The 19,449-nt window shown below is 45.5% G+C and overlaps 1 protein-coding gene across 1 annotated transcript in view; it reads right to left on the bottom strand.

Annotated features, from left to right (window-relative positions):
• Positions 1-19,449, bottom strand: part of MFSD2B (MFSD2 lysolipid transporter B, sphingolipid) — a 56,775-nt gene that overhangs the window by 10,640 nt on the left and 26,686 nt on the right. The window contains exons 7-10 of the mRNA XM_067544861.1: positions 10,673-10,763; positions 10,455-10,576; positions 8,052-8,135; positions 1,107-1,187 (exon numbers count right to left, since the gene is read on the bottom strand). Of these exons, the coding sequence (XP_067400962.1) occupies positions 1,107-1,187; positions 8,052-8,135; positions 10,455-10,576; positions 10,673-10,763 (378 nt within the window). The remainder of the gene's footprint in view (positions 1-1,106; positions 1,188-8,051; positions 8,136-10,454; positions 10,577-10,672; positions 10,764-19,449) is intronic.

Genomic DNA, 19,449 nt, shown 5'->3' on the forward strand with positions numbered 1-19,449 from the left:
ATGAGAAGCGGAGATGGGCCTGTACTGTGAATTTCAGATGCGTATTTCAGAACACCCAAAGATCAGGGGTGTTTGAAGCAAATGTTTTGCTTTCAGCCCATCTCCAATTCATTATAAGTCACTCCAATATATAGATTTTAGCTTCAACAAATTGCTGCTATTAGTTACACCAACAGCAACCACCAGGCCTGAAACACTTGATGTTACCTCAAAATTTTATAGCACTTAAAAAGCTAAATTTTGGGGGACGGAGGGAAATGAAGCCAATGCCCAGGCTCATCCACCGGCATAGTTTTGCACAAAGCTGCCAGTTTCTTTCTTGATTCCTTCTCAGGCAGGTAAAGTGCTTCAGCCTGTCTGATGTGCCCAGGCTGAAAGCTCAAGTTGAACACTCGAGTCAGGAGCCAATGGAGATCGCAATGTGAACTCTCTGCTGCTTGCCCTCAGTCACGGGTAAAAAGGTAAATCAGCAAAAGCTCACGCAGATATCTTGGCTCTGCCTTGGGAAGTTCTGACTGTTAAATTAGGCTTCTTTCCTCTAGGATCACTAAGATGCTAGTTGCTCATTTATGTATTTTATTTTGTGAACACTTGCAAGAAGAAGGAAAACCAAAGTTGCAGGATGCTTTTGGTTCACAGGGGTTCATGCTAGATCTTTCCCCCAGTTCAGTTCACGGGGGATTCATTACTCCCCCTCCCATGACTGAGTGACAGATTCTGTCTGCTGAAACCACCGAATCTGGCCAAGTCAGAGATGGATCCAAATTTCAGACAACATAGCCCTTGAACATAAGGCAGTTCAGACCTGAATCTGTAACTCTCTGCTCAGGTTCATCTCCATGACGCAGGCATAAAATGGAACCTGGTTAATCTTTGGAGCAAGTTTGGATCTTGTCTTCCCCCACTAAGCCATCTCTTGGAAATTTCTCTCAAAAACTTGGAGTTTGCCTGAATCAATTCATTTAAAGGTTTAAAATGAATCCTGAAATCAGGCAAACTTCAGCTGGTGTCGGTTTTTAATACAAAAGTTCTGAATGGTTCCTGAGGAAGCTGCTATTGACCCGTAAAATGCCATGGTGCAAAGATTTCCGTAATGGTTTACTTACAGAAATCCCAAATGCTGCACTTTTCTTGCCAAATTGCTGCAGAAACCACTGCCAGAATGGAATGCTCACCGCTGCCGATACCTATAGAGGATGGAAAAATATTTGTACAGCACTGAGTCAGCTCATCTCCAGAGGCTGCAGTGACACCTTATATCTTACTATGCGAAAGATTTGGATTGAGGAAGAACTCTGGGATTCCTGCTTCCTCCACCACTAACAGACGACTATAGAGAAGAACAATGCAAAATTGTCCCACACAGACACACAGAACACCAAGGTGATTGGAACAATATAAGAATCTAAATAGAAAAGAATACCATATACATTCCTCAGTGATTTCTCCAATGCACTATTAAATGTCCCAAGTGATAAGTGCTTCAGAGTGACTATTCAAATACATCTTAAGGTCAGAAATTTTCTCCCAGTAAACATCTTCAATTTTCCTTTTCTTAATGTAAGCCATAGAATTTGCAGGGGGACAGATTGAATGACCTCACAGGTCGTTTCTATCTCTAATTTATATTTGTACTTTGTGGTACTGCCTTCCATCTAAACATGTGAAATTTCATATTTGAAAAGAAAGCTGAAATAAGTAGAGGATTCACTCCTTCAGAGGTGGAATTATCCAGTACAGCAATTGATCAAAGCCAAAATGTCATTGTATTATTCCTAGCTTTATCCCACCTTGTACCATCCTAAACAAATCCTCTCCCTCCCTGGCATTTATATCCTTCCAATACCTGTAGAACTAGAAATATATTAAAAGAAAGGTTACCTACCTTCCACAACTGGAATTCTTTGAGATGTGTGGTCCCTACCTGTATTATACTGTGGGGTATGCACATGCACCTGAGACTGGAAGATTCTTGCTAGTAGTGTCTGTTGGTCCACACCTGTGCTCTTTCCCTCCCCATGCTCTGATGCGAGGGTATGAGGGGCAGTGTGGACCAAATGCCTCTCCAGTTCCATCACTACTGTAAATCAAGCGTTATGATCTGAAGCAAAGGGGAAGGAGGGCAGGTAATGAAATACAGGTAGGGAGCACACATCTCAGAGAACGCTGGTTACAGAAGGTGGTAACCTTTCTTTCTGCAAGTGCTGGTCCCTATGTGCATACCACTGTGGGTGACTGACAAGCAGTACTCATGATGCAGGAGGGTGCAAGGAGCTCTGCTGTATTGTCTGTAGGAACACTGATCCAAAGCATGTATTATTACATAGTCCTACCTTGAGTGCAGGGGACTGAATTAGATGATCCACTGAGGTCCCTTCCAGTGCTATACTTCTATGATCAGCTGAGGAAGCTTGCACCAAGGCACAAGTGTCTTTTGAAGATATGAATAGAATGCCACAGGGCTGCTTTACATATATCAAGGAGGGGTATTTCCCAAGGCAAAACTGCTGAAGCACCTTGGCTTTGGTGGAGTGGTAACTGAAATACAGCCTGAAAACCACTTTGACAGTCTTCATGAAGATAACGCTTGTCATTTCAGGCATTCCACTAGGACCACCAAGAGTCCAGGTGATCTCATAAAGGGCTTTGTTCTCTGAAGATAGAATGCCAATGCCTAATGCATGTCCAGGGAACAGAGTCTTTGATACTCATTGACGGTATGAGGCTTAGCAAATAAAAACCAATATAGGTACGTTACTTTTGGCACAAACTTAGGGTGCAGTCTCAAGGAAACCTTTTCCTTATGGAATACGATGTATGGTAGGTCAGCCATAAGGGCCCCAAGTTTGCCTACCCTTATAGCCAAAGAGATGTCCACTAGGTAGGCTAACTTCCTAGAGAAAAATGGAAGTGAGCATTTTGCTAGTGGTTCAAATGGTGGTTTAGTTAGCCTGGAAAGGACCAAGTTGGAATTCATGTTGGCGCAGGTCTGGCTACTGGAAAGAAGGTACTGACCAAGCCTTTCAGAAATCGCACCATCACTGGATGTGTGCAGATGGAGTAGTCATCAAAAGTAAGGTTGCAGGCACTAATCACTACCAAATGAACCTCTGGGGTCTATGGGAAGGACCAGAAGGTTTCAAGGTGAGCAGACAGTTTAAAATAGTGGGAATGCCAGTTTCCTCTGAGGATATTTGGTGTCTCTGAGTCCAAAGAGAGAATCTTTTCAACTTACCTAAGTAACTTCTTGTGGATTCTTTCCTGCTATTGTTCAGGATGGCTTTAACAGTTGTTGAACATTTCTGCTATAGGTTCAACATTCGTCCAAATACCAGGCTGTGAGGTGAAGTGACTCCAGATTCATATGCCTGAACTTGCTCTTGTCCTGGGTGAGGAGGTCTGGGAAGGATTGGATACTGATTGGTGGATGAGATGACAGTCAGAGAAATATGGGGAACCAGAATTCTCTTGGCCATCTCAGAACAATAGGGGGTGATCGCTGCCTTGTCCTGCTGGATTTTCCTGAGAACTCAAGGTAAGAGTGGGATGGGTGGCGGGAGGGAGAGAGTACATGAAGTTTCTTGTTCATGGAAGTAAAGGACCATCTCCCTTGGAGTTTTGACTGTGTACCCCCTGGTGCTATATATTGTGCATTTCTTCTTGTCTCATGATGCAAACTGGACCAGAGTCGGAGATCGCCAATGCTGGAATATGTCTTTCATCAATGAATTGTGAATCTCATGAATGAATTTGTGATCTGTCAAGAATTGCTGAGACTGTTTGCTAGGGCATTGTGTATTCTCGGAAGGTGAACTGCCAACAGGGTAATCCAACGACGAATGCACCAATATCAGAGGCGGACTGTTCCTATGCAAAGGGGTGTAGATCTCGCTTGCTTGTTGATATAGAACACAGCTGCCATATTGCCTGACACCACCTTCATACCTACCATGAACTTCCTGTGGAAGGGGAAGAGGTCTATGTGAAATTAGGCATCTTTCACGTGGAGAGCTGTGAACCATTCATTTCTGTTTAGGGATGGGTTGATTGATGCCAGGGTGACCATCCTGAATCCTAGTCTTTGGTTAAAGTCATTGAGGTGCAGGAGATGTAACATGGGTCTTCATCCTCCTTTATTCCTGGGGATTAGAAAATATTTGGAATAAAATCCCCTTCCCTGATGTTGAGGTGATACTGATTCAATGGCTCTCCATAGAAGTAGGCAGCCTCCTTACCTTGGATAAGAGTATCTTTAAAAGTGGCAGGGAAGGAGGTTTTGGACGGGGAGGGGAGAGAAACTCCACAGTGTAACCAAAATGGCCAGTATTGAGAACCCATTTGTCCACTGTTATCCTCCACCATACATGGGAAAATTGAGATAGGCAGCCATCATAAGAGATCTCTGAAGCGGAAGGACCTGGCACCTGTGTAGATTTGCGTCTCTTGAAAGTCCTGCCAAAAGTACTTCTTGATGGGTAGTTACAGATGGAAAGGAAAGGAAGAGGGAGAAATACTCTTGTTTTGCTGAAGCCTCTGACGCTTTCATGGCAATTAATATCCTCCTTGGTGAAAGAAGAGCTGTGATGTTGATCTAGGCTTATAAGGTTGCCTTGTGTATTTCCTCTTGGCACTGGGATGTATATCCTCAGGGAATGAAGGATTGTCCTCAAGACCTTTAATGAGTGCAGTGATTCATCAGTTTTTTGACTGAACAAGCAGTCCGGCTCAAAGGGCAAATCCTCCACAGTGGACTATACTTCCCTGGGAAAACCAGAGGAATGAAGCCAGGACTTCCTGAGCAGAATGATGGCAGCTGCCATCAATCTAGAAGCAGCAGATATAGCTTCTATAGTAGCTTGAAGAGATTATCTGGCTATCATACTATTCTCATCAACAAGGACTTGGAATTGTACTCTGTTTTCCTAAGGGAGTCTGTCCCTAAATTCTGAAAACTTGGAGTAGTTGATGAAACCATACTTCACATGCAGTGCCTGATAACTGGCTATTCAGAATTGTAGGTAGTAGGTGTAAATGCTTTGCTTCCTCGGAGGTCCAAGTGTTTTGCCTCTTCATCTAAAGTGATAACTCTTGTGTATTGTCATCTACTCTTTTTTATAGCAGCCTGAACAACCAAGGAGTTGGGGACTGAATGTGTGAAGAGAATCTCTGCTCCCTTAGGAGGAAGAAAACACCTCTTTTCTGCCCTCTTAGAAGTGGATGCACCATTGCTGGGTGTGCCACATCACGTTGGCCAGCTCTAAGATAGCCCTGTTGACCAGGAATGCTACTCTACTGTGCTCTGTAATCTGCAGACAGTCCAGGTGGGATGACCCTTGGACTTCCTCCAGCGGAATCTGGAGGGCCTCAGCAACCCTTCTTACCAAATCCTGAAACTGTTAGTGATCATCTGGTAGAGATGGTGATGCTGGAGCAACTGCCTTGTCAGGAAAGGAAGATGATATGCCATACGATATCAGTGGTACCACTGGATCTGACTCTTCTTCTTTCCTCATGGGCTCCAGATGGCATTCAGGCTGGTTGCTCGGAGAAGAGTGATGGAGAGAGTCTCAGTGGGACTGTACAGATATAGGATAATGCATGTATGGATTCCATGGTCCCCAGTAGGGCCAGTGAGAAGGATCCAGTATGGATTCAGGTGGACCTCAAGGCACCATTAGTCCTGAGGGGTACCCCATATTATGCAGTCATGGTGGCCCCAGCAGATTCTGGAACCTCTCTCAGAGCTGACATCTCTTAGAGGAAGTGATGACGGTCCTTCTCCCATATCAGAATTGCCTGAGGAAGAGAACATGAGCTCCAGCTCTGAAGGTGATGGAGGAACCGTCAATGAGGAAATACCCTGACCAGTAAAGGGAACAGGAGATCAGCTTTTTCCATAATGTTTGTGGACTGACCGTGTCATGATCTCCTTTGTAAGAACTGGGTCTGATAAGATGGAAGATTACGGATCTGGCAGGATGCGGATGTCCTCTGAAGAGGTATATTTGCTGCCATGTGGTGTCTTCTCCATATTAACCTTCAATGTTGGTTCGGAAGTACGTGTTGGAGCCAATGATGTATGGGATGGTCATTTATCGGTTGCTGGTATCAGAGATCAGACTCATGCCTCTCTTTACTCAGTGCCAATGGTCCTGCTGCTGTCGATGGTGCCATAGTGGAGTCGCTCTCAGTCTTTGCGGCCTGCAGGTCAGTACCAGGACCTCGATGGGTTTTGGAGATTCCTTGACCCAGGTGTGAAAAGTCACGCAACTTGAAGGAGGGCTGATTTCCCTACATACTTGTAGAAGTGGATCTAGAGAGGAATTTTTGTCTAGGCTTTTAAGAGGGTTTCTTGCCCTTGCAGTGAACCTGAGAGGTTCCACCTTTGCCTACCGCTGTGTCTGAAGCACTAGTGCTGGGTGTTGTGCTCCTCAATGCCTCAGACCACTATGCAATGCAGTTTGCGTGACCTGGAACCAACTGGGACCTTATAGCATGTTCCATGAGGTGTTTCCTAAGCTTGAACTCCCATGCTTGACAGGTTTGGGGTGGAAAGGAGAGACAAATACTGGACTTAGCAGAGATATGAGCTTCCTCGAAGTAGTAGAGGCACTCTGGTGATCATTGCCCTGGGAAAGAAGAAAGGTAGAAGATGCAGTTCTTGAAGGCCGGAATCCTGGGCATAACTGGAGTCTCGTACTGCGAAGGGGGGCATGCTCCCCAAAACCTAATTATCTAATAAACTGAGTAAACTAAGTAAGAATTTTTATATTCAATATATACAGTTATAATATTTACAGGTTTGATGAAGAAGGATCAGCTCTATGGACACCGGAGAGTTCAGACTCAGACCATGAAGCAGTAAGAAGGAACTGGAGAGGCAGTTGGTCCGCGTGGCCGCTTATGCCCTCGGATCAGAGCACGAGGAGGGACAGAGTGCAGATGAGGCCCAACGGGCACTACAAGCAAGAATCTTCCAGTCTCAAGGACATGGAGAACATGCAAAACCCACAGTGGAATATGTACTGGCACCAGCACTTGAAGAAGAAGTGAGCCTTTGCTCCACCTCTTAGTAATTTTAGTCACTGGAAAAGATCAACCCTTGCAGCGTTTTAATGTAAGAAAGGAAGAATCAATAGGGTTGCAGAAAAAGGAGGGTAGGGCCCCAAAATGGAACATATTAAGGCTCCTCTCAGATGACCACAAACAGTCACTCTGGCAGAGGCCAGGTCCAGTAGAGCAGCAAACAGTAGCTTCTCTGACAAAGGCTGGTACAGTACTTAATAGGCCAGGCAAAAAAAAAAATAGGGAAAGGTCTACATGAAGCATTACAAATGTATATGCAGCAGACAGATGCCCCAGCAATTATGCATTAAACTTTCTATTTGTTCTAGGAGAGCTTTAATCGGAAGCATGAGCATGGCAGTTTCCCATCAGTGCACACTCAGAGGGAGGCATGCATTACAGGAGCAATCTGTAGCTTGGATCACCCAGACCCATAAGGCTGGGCAGAACTCCACCCAAGAGTGCAAAGGAAGAGGGTTCTGTAGAGGTATCTGTGAAGCAGCGCTGATGCCTTTATAGAGGAATTCATTACATCTGTGGATACTTTAAATATTTATCCTTGCAGGCTGCCTGGCACAGAGGGCCCACACATATGAATGCATAAGGGAAATTTGTTTAATTCTCGGCATATCAGCCTGGTGAAAGGGAAACAGAAGCTTAAATTCCAGACCTCCCTCCATGCACAATGGTTCACCTTTTCAAGGGGCAGGAAGTGGCTCACAGATGCAGGTGAACACTATGGAATGAACTGAATATTCCAGATCCTTTCCACTCCCTACGAATTCCACAATGTCCGCTAGGAATGGGATGGAGATCAAACTCATTGCACACAGATGACCCAATAGCCACCAGCCACCAGACTTAACCTGAGCTGCTTAGATGCAAACTGCTCCCCTGAACAACCCGCTCTGCCAAAGAAACAAACTCCGCTTCTCTCTGCCCCTCCCTCCATCCCCAAAATGCTCATCTGTTTCAGAGCAACTCACCAAGATGGTCACCACTAAATACTGGAAGTGATTGTGAAGACTGGCTGCGTGGGTGCAAAACAGGACAAAATTGCTCTGCTCAAGCTGTGAGATGAAGAAAACAATAACCAAAAAAAGCAAAACACCAAAAAGAATGTCAGGACATCACCTATAACAAATCAGTTATCAAATAAATCCAAGCATTAGGACCGGATTCTGCTCTCCCTTACACCAGTTTAAATAAGGAGTAACTCCACTGAAGACACTGGAGTAATGTCAAGGTAAAGCTGGGGTAAAGGGAGGGAAGGATCAGCTCTGAATGTACCAGACTAGTAGGCTGCAGTATGGAAGACTAGTTTATTGGCAGGGGAGAGGAGTCTATTTCCAATCTTGGAGCCTGCTTATTATAACTGATATAGTTACAGACAGCAGTTTGCTGAAAAAGGTTGCCCTCCCCTTTCACAGACGGCCCTTTAGACAGTAATACAGTGAATCTTTTAATAGAAGCTGTGCCTCCTAAGCAATTTACTCTCTCCCTCAGCTGCAATTAATCATTATGTCAACCCTCTGAATTGCAGTAACTGATCCAGAGTGGTTTAATGATGTTGCTTTTGTTTGTACCTGAGCCTTGACTCAGGATCAGAAATCTTCACAAGTTTGGATACTGTTTGGGTTGGAGGATCCAGTTCCTGTCTGTTTTACAGATAGGTGAGTCACAGGAATTGGCATCCAGGATTTTGACAGCTCAGGGCGGGGCTTGGAATTAAAGTCCTGGTTCTTGCATGGCAGTTTGATGAACTACTGTTCCTTTGAGGGCCAAGAGATTAACAACAGCTTTTCTGTTCATGTACAAATTAGGCCAAGTATCCATGGGGAGATTTTTGCCTCCCAAAACTCCCCAAAAGCCTTCTCCATCTTGTGCCACAGTCTGCAGTGCCCTCATTTCAGATGTGGAACAACACCATACTGGGATCAGATTCACCAGATTCTCCCTATCCTTTCACCCTCCACCCCTATTCCAAAATAACCCCCCAGATAGCCAGCAGGATGTGCTGCACACACCAGCTAAGCTGGAGCAAGAGAGCTCCCAGCTGCTGCCTGCCTTCTCCCACCTCTGAGACCTGAGGGTACAAGATGGGCCCAGGGTGCATCTCCTCCCCTTGGGTGTTGTCAGTAAGTGGCTAGCTGGCTGCAGGTGGCTGGCTGGCTGCAGGCAGCTGTGTGCCATGCCACACACTGACTGCCTTAATCTTCCCTTGCCTGTTGTCACTTAGAGGGACTACGGCATTTGATGTGAGGAGAGATGCCTGTGTTACTGTCTCTCACTCTCAGGCCTTTCCCTCAAGCAAAGACTGTCAGATGAACAACAAGGAAGCCTTGCTAACTGGACCCAAATCCATGCCAACAGGAAATGTGGATATTTCTTAGCAAACATATTTTCAGAAGTTCTTTGCAACAGGCACAAGCTGTGGAGAAGTGACTGCCCTTCCACAGTTAATTGGCCAGGACAGCTGGCAAACAGAGTATCAGTACATTATAAGCATAACTCTTGTCATAGTGTCACAGCGCTGGTTGTGATTGATGGTTCATGTGACTAATGGGCTAGTGCCAAAAACATGAATATTACGATGCGCTTGTAAAAAAATAAAGGTGACGAGTAAAGAGAATGAACGCAAAGGAAACACACTTCAATGATCAACAGAGATGAGCACACATCTCAAAATCCTAGCTCAAAACTGAACTGAACTCTAGGGAATGTGGGTTGAGAATCTATCAGTTTCAGGTTTTCATACAACATCGATATGATGCTGCCTCACTGTGTTACTTTGGGAGGCTCGAAATACAGCTGTTGGTCCAGATCTGAATGTTATGGCTCTCGTTATCACTAGAACTAGTACTCGGTGCCTAAGTGATTGAGTATCATCTTACACTTACGTAGTGCCTTCCTTCACAAAATACTCTAAGATTCAGGAACCACTTCAGACACTATTAAAACACAGTCACGTATGGAAAGGAATGAGAGCAATGGTTTAATGCAGCACACACTATCTAACAGCTTTGGGGGAAGTGAAAAAGCATTCCCTGGCTGGCTGAAACTAGGGGATTTTAGGTAGGCAGAATATAATGACTCAAACTGGGCCTTTTATGAAAAAAGCCATAGAAATTTTAATAAAAGGTCAGGGTTTTAGGTTTTATTTCTTGTTCAAAAGACATTGTGCCTCCAGCAGCGCAGTGCCCCTTAGCATGATAGCAGGGCATTGGTTCCATATCGACTCAGAGTGGAAAAGCACAGCCTACCAAATCACCAATTCTATTTGCAAGTCTAGGGCTACGGTATTTACGTTCCAGCTGCTGCTGCTGTTGACTCTTTCGTGCTGTGTGTGGAACAAGCCTGATGCACGGACTTGCAAAGACTGGAGTTACCTGAACGGCAGTTGAGATGAGAAGAAACGAAGCTGTAAGTTTCAAGTACGGACCGTGTTTCATTGTGAGTCTCAGTCCCTTAAGGAAAGGAATGGCTTTGTCTGAATTTAAGGCGTAAGGATCTGCAAGGGGTGGGATACATAAAATAACGTCATATTTTCCAAAGTTCATTGGCAAAGAATCACTTTGAAACCCAGACGTATTTGAACTTAACTTACCATCTTTCTCCTTTACTCCAATGAAAAGGATGAGAGTGCCAAACAGATACACCCCTCCTATTACCCCCGCTGCAATCATGTAGACGTCTCTCTGTACAAGGAAAGAGAGATATTACAAATAAGGACAGTAAAAGCCTGATTGCATTGCTCTGGTTCAACAAAAGTAAACTGACTGCTACATTGTGGAAAGACAAACTGAAGATCCTGGACAGAGAGAATTTTAATGCCAGCATGGGCAAGAGTTACATGCAAACCAACGGGGGTTGTGCCATGTTAGGTTACAAGTGTGCTACTCATTGTGCTACTCAGAGCAGGCTATCGTTTTATGAAGGACAGAGCGATGTTTGCCAGGTGTCAGCACAAACTACGACCATTATAGGAAACCCTAGCTCCTTTGAAATGTGTGTGTTCAGGGAACGTGAGACCCAGCTGGGTCTTAGCTGACCTTGGCAATATTTTTAGAAAAACAAACCCAGCCCAGCTTTTACCACCTCCTATTTATTTGTAACAATGGCAGGCCCCAATCCCCAGTGCTGCCGAGCATCCACATCTTCCAGTTGAGTCAGCTCTGGCAGGCTAACTATTGCCGTGGCTATTATACCTTGACACCACATCTCTAATAGCACTGCTAATGGGCCAGGGCTAAGGATGATTTTGGATATCTGAGTGCTTGGGTGCCCAATGGAGAGAAAAGACGATCCAGTGGGTAAGATGCTGGCCTCGGACTGGAGAGACCTGGATTTTACTCCCTGCTCCACACAGACTTCCTGTGTGACTTCAGGCAAGTCACTTAGTTTTTCTTTGTCTCACTTCCCCATCTGCGAAAGGAGGGAAATAGCACTTCCTTGCCCCATAGGAGTGTTGTGAGGATAAATTCATTACAGACTGTGAGACACTCGGGTACTGCAGTAATAGAGGCTGTAAGGAAACAATAGCTAGATTTCAAGACAGTGACTTTCAGGAAGTGCTGAGCACCCACCCTCAGAAAATTAGGCCCCTTTAAGGTTTCTTCTGTCGGGCATCCAAAAATTAAGGCACTCAGGGTCTCTCTTTCCAGCACAGTTAGTTCAAGTTATATTCAAGTATTACCCCTAATCTGACGCCCACCTACCCACAAAAATCTCTAGCTCAAGTTAAGTGATGCTCTAAACTCAAGCTAGCTGGCCCATGGGCCATGTCAGGGGTTTAACCTCAAGTGATGCTGATGCACAAGCAAGTAAAGAGGTTACAACAGTGGTTCCACCAACCTGTGGCCCACGGGCCAAAAGTGGCCTGTGAGGGCTTTCAGAATGGCCCGCACTCCCCTCCCGCTGGCTGCAGAAGGGAGCTGCTGCTGCCTGAGGACCCAGGCGGAGTGCGTTGCCGCTGGGCTGAAAGACGGTGCAAGCTCCTTGCCGCAGCCAATGGGAGGGGAGATCAACATTCCCCTCCCCTTAGCTATAGCAGAGAGCACGGCAAAGTGCTCCACCAGCGTCCCTAGGCGCTGGGGTCGCTGCTGGAACCAGAAGGAAAGGAACACTGATCTCCCATCTCCCTGGCTGCAGAAGGGAGCCACTGCCTAGGGACCCAGGTGGAGTGCAAGGTTCCCAGCTGCAGCCAGGAGATCCTCCTTACTGAACAGCTTCCCTCTGGCTGTGGTGGGGAGGGAGGGGGAGGATGGGAGCTGTTGGCAGAGACTGGTGGCCCTTCAGGGTTATAAAAAACGTATTTGTGGCCCTCAAGCCAAAAAGGTTGGGAACCACTGTGTTACAACAACTCAGCAGCAGCTAAACCAATCACTCTGTGTCACTCCAGTGTAGTTCTGAAGTGTGGTTGCTCTCACTGGAAATAGGCGAGCTAACTGTTGCAGCGAAGACAAACCCTCAGAATAGCTAGTCACTATCTCAGTCTCTCTCTGGTTGGCCGACTGGAATTAGAGAGCTTCCAATGTACGTACAGCCAGCTGCGTGCTCTTCTTTGTGTGAAGAACTTTCACGGCTGCAGACTATTTAGAAATAAAATTTACTTCAGGATAAATCCAAGACCTGTGAGAATAAATTTCTAGCAAAACGTAAAGCAGCCATGAACAAAAGGTCTAGTATGGCAGCAGCCAAGACATTTTTATACAAATACAACTATGTTGAGACTAGCGATAGACATATACACCCATCTGTCAGAAATATGCAGCACGTGTAGGATGGTTCAGAATTTGTGCAAATGAGGTTAATCTTAACTATATGTTTTGTGGTTGCCATATTGCAGCCAACGTGTCTTCATACTCTGTCTATAGGATAGACCTCAGTACTGATGCAAATTTAGTTAATAAAATTATTATAATTTCTTTGTAGGATGTTCCAATCTTGATTTCACCTTTACTGAATTTTAGGAGATATTAACAATTACTTTTATACATTGATGCTTGGAGAATATAATGCTCACATTCTTATGTTTTTTGGTAGCTTATATTTATTTAATTAAATGAAATGTTCCGATTAATTAAGGAAATTCCTAGGAAATCTCTGCTGTCTCAACCAATGAGAGACACAAGTGTCAAGACTACTCTCTGGGTACAGTTTTTCAACCAGTTGTGCATCCACCAGACAGTAGGTTCATCTAGGCTACATTTCTCTAGTTTGTTTTAAGAAAGTCATGTGAGACAGTAACAAAAGCCTTACTAATGCTGCTTGAGAAATTATTAGAGTTTGATTTAAGGATATTTAATTATATTTTGATGTTATGTGATGTTGACAATTTGTGTTTCAAGAGTTACAGAGTTTTAATTTTTTGAATATCAATGTCTATTGTCATCAAATAATTACTGTCTGATCCCCCAATTCTCCCCCCCCCCATAATTTCTTGTAACTGTGAAAATGTAAATAGATTAAAGTAGAAAAAAATTCTGAAAACCCATAAATTGTGCAACTGTGAAAATTTAAATTGATAAAAGTAGAAAAATGCTTAAAAATAAACATTGATGTTATCCATCAAAATTATCAAAAAATAAGAATCGAATTCTGCCAAGCCTATAAGTATACTACAAGGGTAAATTGCAAATCTAGGAACCATTTGTCAAAAAAACACCAACCAACAATGGAATCTTCTCAAAGAAGTTACTCATTCTGTGCAGTAATGATGTTTCTTCGAGTTGTGTCCCCCTATGGGTGCTCCATTGTAGGTGACTACCGAGCAGTACCCTTTTGGAAGGCTGGGGCTTTGGAGTTGGGTTAGTCACTGTTGTTATACTGTGGAGCCGAAGATGGCATCAGAGGCTGAGTCCTCAATAACTGCGTAGTGTTTCGCGAAGGTATGGACTGATGCCCAGGTCGCTGCTCTATGGATTTCTGAGATGGGGACACCTTTAAGGAAGGCAACAACTGAGATCGATCTCGTGGGATGTGTATGGATCGTGTCCGTAGGGGTCACATTACGAATTTGGTAGAACTGTTTAATGCAGTTTAAGATCCACTTGGAAAGCCTTTGGGCTGATATGGCTGAGCCTTTAGATCTCTGCAATGGACAGAAATAGTCTAGGGAACTTCCTGAAAGGTTATTTCCTATCCAGGTAGAATGCCAAGTCTTTCCTGATATCTAAATTATAGAGTACAGCCTCCAAGTTATCTTGGTGAGGCTTAGGGTAGAAGGTTAGAAGATGAATGGACTGATTCATGTGGAATGATGAAGCAACCTAAGGAATGAACCTCGGATGAGGTCTAAGTGTGACCTTATCTGGAAAGAATGTCGTATGTAGGGGATGCGCCATTAGGGCTGCTATTTCCCTGATTCTCTTCGCTGAAGTGATTGCAACTAAGAAGGCCATTTTCGTTGATAGATATAACAATGGGCAAGTGGCCATAAGTTTAAAAGGAGGTCTTGTCAGTTCTTTCAGCACCGGGTTTAAGTCCCACGAGAGAGTGGGGAGGCGAGGTTGCGGGAAGATGTTTGTTATCCCCTTCAGGAACCTTTTAGTGGTAGGATGAGAGAGGACTGAGTGTCCTCCTACAGGTTGGTGGAATGATGTAATAGCTGCTAGGTAGACTTTTAGGGAGCTCAGCGACAACCCTGATTTTTTAAGAGACAGGGCATAGTCTAGAATTTGAGGAAAAGATGCTGAGACTGGAGAGATTTGTCTGGATGTGCACCAAGCCTGGAATCTAGACCATTTCTGCAGGTAAGTGTGACGCGTGGAGGGCTTTCAACTATGGAGTAAGTGCTCTTCTGAGCACGCTGATTCTAAATGTTGGAACTACGTAGGAGCCAAGCTTTGAGGCGCAGGATCTCCAAGTTGGGATGCATCCCTCGTCCTGAGAGAGGAGATAGGGTGTGGCCAGAAGGAAGATAGGTGGGCACATCGCAAGATGCATCAGGTAAGGGTACCAGATTTGTCTCAGCCATGCGGGAGCGATAAGGATTACATGGGCTCTGTCCTGATATATCTCTATCAGGACCTTCTGTAGAAGGGGAAATGGGGGAAAGGCATAGAAGAAGTCCTTGTCCCTTGGGAAAAGAAGGGCATCACCCAGGGAACGCTGGCCGATCCCCATTCCTGAACTGTATCGCTTATACTTTCTGTTCTGGTGGGCAGCGAACGGGTCTATGGATGGTGTTCCCCAACATGTGAACATGTCATGAAGTACTGTCGGGAACACTTCCCACTCGTGGTTGTGTGGGAATTTGCAGCTCAAACTGTCCGCTACTGTGTTCTGTGCACCTGGAAGGTAAGCTGCAGATAGGATGACATGGTCAGCAAGGCACCAGTTCCACAGCTTCATTGCTTCCAAGCATAGGGAAGGTGATCTGGCTCCCCCTTGGCAACTGATATAGTACATGCAAGCTATGTTGTCCATAAGTATCTTTACAGGAGACCCTGTTATGTGCAGTAGGAAATGAGTGTGGGTGTTTCTGACTGCTCTTAACTCTAGGAGATTGATATGTAAGGATATTTCCGAAGGTGACCATTTTCCTTGTACTTTTAGGTTGCTGAGATGCACCCGCCCATTCCACGAGGGATGTGTCGGTAGTGAGGAGGGCTGATGGTGGTATCTGAAGGAAAGGACCTTTTCCAATATTGGCTGGGTTCCTCCACCTGTTGAGAGAGTCCTTGACCTTGGGGAGAAGTGACAGAGGATTTTGAAAACTGTCCTTGTTTGGTTTGTACATCAAGCCAAACCAAATCAGTAGGCATTGCATGTGGAGCCTGGCATGTGGGCCACCGCAGTGTTGGCTGCCATATGCCCCAGGAATTGGAGGCAGATTCTGTTCAACACTTGAGGGCTTTGTTGAGCCATGTCTATAAGCGATACCAAGGATAAGAATCTGTCCTGGGGAAGAAAGGCCTTGGCCTGTAGAGAATCCAGATCAACCCCTATGAACTCCAGACACTGGACCAGTGCGAGTGTAGACTTCTGGGCACTGATTTGGTGACCTAGCTCCGTGAACACTCATACCATATCTTTGGTGGCTCAGTGTGCTGCCTGTAGCAATTGGGCCCTGAGGAGGCAGTTACCCAGGTAGGTATATATCATAATCCCTCGAGAACATAGATGGGTGGCTACCACCAAAAGGACTTTGGAGAATACTCTCAGCTTGATGACAGCCTGAAGGGAAGCACTCTGTACTGACAGTGATCATTTCTTAGGGTGAACCTCAGGAAGTGTCTGTGAACCGGTAATATCGAGACATGAAAATAAGCATCCTGTAGGTCGAGGGCCAAAAACCAGTCTCCCTGTTCCAATGAGGGAATGATCATCAGCAAGGTAACTATCTTGAATGTTTGAGCTTTGATAAGCTTGTTGAGAGCTCTCATGTCCAATCCCCCTTCTTTTTAGGTATTAGGAAACGGCAAGAGTTTCCTGTTGGCCTCGGAGATGTTGAGGTACTGATTCTATGGCTCCTAATTCATAGAATCATAGAATATTAGAGTTGGAAGAGACCTCAGGAGGTCATCTAGTCCAACCCCCTGCTCAAAGCAGGACTAACCTCAGCTATATAGTTGTAGGAGGTGATGTATTTCCTGCCTTAGCAGACTCCCATGAGACGGGTCCCTGAAGAGGGACAGGGAAGGGGGATGTGGAAGGGGTAGAGAGGTGAAGTGGATGGAGTAACCAAACTCGACGATTTCCAGGATCCATTTTACTGTAGTTATGTGCTCCCAGATGCTGCAGAACGCTGCCAAACAGTGGTCAAATGTGGTAGATGGCAGTTGGGAATGGTCTCACGGTACCTCGACCTGCCTCTCAAAAGTGTCTCTTTGGCTGAGTAGAGGGCTGAGGCCCGGAAGACTTGCATCTAGAGTATTTATTTCTCTTTCTGTGAGGCTCTTCACTTCGCTGAGGCGTAAATTGGGCCGAGAATGGTCTCTGTTGGTACTGACCACTAAAACATTTCTTTTGTCCTGGTGTATATAGATGCCCAGAGACATGAAAGTTGCCCTGGAGTCCTTTCAGAGTGTAGTAAGGCATTAGCCTTCTTCATGAGGAGATTTATACCTTCAAAACGAAGGTTTTCAACTGTGGTCTGCAGTTCCTTCAGGAATCCCTAAAGGTGGAGCCACGACGCCTGCCTCATCACCACAGCCAGACACGGTCCTGGCCACCCTATCGGCTGTATCAAGAGCTGACTGTAGTACCATCTTTGCCACTAACTGTCCCTGTTGGACAATGGCTTTAAAAGCGTCCCGAGAGGCTTCTGGCAATTTCTTAATGAAGTTGTTGAGTTTACTATAGTTTGTGTACTCATATTTTGATAGTAGCGCCTGGTAGACTGCGATCCGAAACTGCAGGGAGGCTGACGAATATGCCTTTCTGCCAAAGAGGTCCAGCTGCTTCCAATCCCTGTTGTATGGCGTATTTCGAGCATGATGTTGCCATCCTCGGGAATGAACCACATCGACCACAAGGGACTTGGGTGGCGGGCAGTTAAAAAGGGTTTGCTATATTACTTTGGCCAAGTCTAAAATGGCTTGGTTAACCAGCAGAGCGATTTTGGAGGTAGCTGAGGCATGTAAAATGGCTATCAGCTCATGGTGAGCATCCTTCACTTCCTCCAGGGGTATATACAGGGCCTCAGCTACCCTTTTTGCCAACTCCTGAAATTGTCTGAAGTAATCCTCCATAGATGGTGGTGACAGCATGACTGCATCATCCAGGGACGATGAGGATATGGCTTCCTCCTCTGTGATCCTTTCTTGTTCCTCCACATCTCGGATCAAAGTTCTCGATGCTGCGATCAAGGGAATGTGTCTGGGGGGATTTTGGGCCACACTCGGTGCTCCCAAAGCTGGTTGCTAGTGAGCAACATGGCGCCTGGTGGAGGGGCCCATGGGTGCCCATATCAGGACCGTGGTGGTACCATCTGGCGGTACATTCCCAGACCCTGTATGGAGCCTGGGAGGAGCACATGGAGGTCTCATCTGGCTCGCTCTCTGAACCCTCGCTTGCTAATAGCGGGGCTGGGTATGGTCACAGGGAATTGTCTCTAGAGTGGTTGCAGCATGGTTCCGGAGCCCTGGTAACAGGGTGAGGAGAGTCGGGATCCTACAGGACAGACTGATCTTTGGACCGATGGGGAGTGTGTCTGTACCAACTGCCCCGGTGTTGGCGGCGGTACCAGTGACCGAGATTTTGCCCATGCCAACCTCTCCGGTGCTGAACGTGCTGGTGTCGCTGGCCGATATTGGATCACATACCGGGAGTGTCTCAGAGTGTCCACCCTTTTCCTTGCATACCTCGGCTTAGTGCCCATGCCCAAAGGGTCCACGGGCTTATCAGTGGTGCTGGACGGTTGGTGGGAGGCCTGAGTACTGGATTGTCTTGGTACTGGCGGTGCTGAGGATACTGAGCAAGATGGAGATCGCTTTCAGTTATCCCTGGGCTCACTAACAGGGCTCCTGGCTCTCTTCCTCGACTTATGACAGGAGTCCCCTGACTGACTTTTTGACCCACTATCCTTTGACATAGAAGGTTGCAGGGAAGACTAATGCCCACCCCCGGGCTGTGGTTGGCAAGCTGCCTCCATAACGATGATCTTCTGGTGAAGCTCTCAGTCTTTGCGAGATCCTGGTCAGAGTTGTTGGCAGATGGAACACTTGCTTTGATTGTGGCCCTGGCTACCAAAACAAATCCCATGAAAGTGCTAACCCAATGAAAGGTGACAGCATCTGATATCTGAATCCAGCCAAGCCCTGAAAGGTGTGCTTCTTCTACCTCCAGTGAGACTATGAAAAGAGAAGATTATAAATTCCTCTGAAGTAAGACATGCACTCACATGCTTGTTCTTGCACACTACTACGTATGTATTATCTTAAACTCTTACACTGAGGCTTTCTTCTATACTGAGTTTAACCTGGCCAGCTCATCTCTACAAGCAAGCACACACCAGCAACCAGACAGCTAAGAAGAACAAAGAAGCAATAACACTGCATGAAGATGCAGCAATCTTCCAGCTCAGCACTGCTTCTGCAGCATGATGACACCACTAAGACTTCAGCATCGTTGGTGAGATAGAGTGCAAGAGTATTGCCAAGGGATTAGAGTTGTTTCTTGTAATCATTTTAACGGACTACTGAAATGTTATTTAAGGTATTACCATCTTCTCATAGTAAACACTGGATTGTTTTGACTCTGTACTCTTGAAAAGAAGATATCAGCTAATCTTGGTAAAAAGAGAAAAAATAGCAGGATTTACTTTGAATTTAAGATTTTTTAATATTTATTAGTTTTCCTGTCTCAAAACTGCTCCTTGAATGGCTTCCATTTAAGTAACTGAGTTCAATACTTTTTTCACCTTTGTTAGGTTATCTA

Source organism: Emydura macquarii, unplaced genomic scaffold (genome assembly GCF_026122565.2).
Source record: "Emydura macquarii macquarii isolate MOO-44397 ecotype Brisbane River unplaced genomic scaffold, CSIRO-AGI_Emac_v2 contig_1027, whole genome shotgun sequence".
Classification (NCBI taxonomy): Eukaryota; Metazoa; Chordata; order Testudines; family Chelidae; genus Emydura; species Emydura macquarii.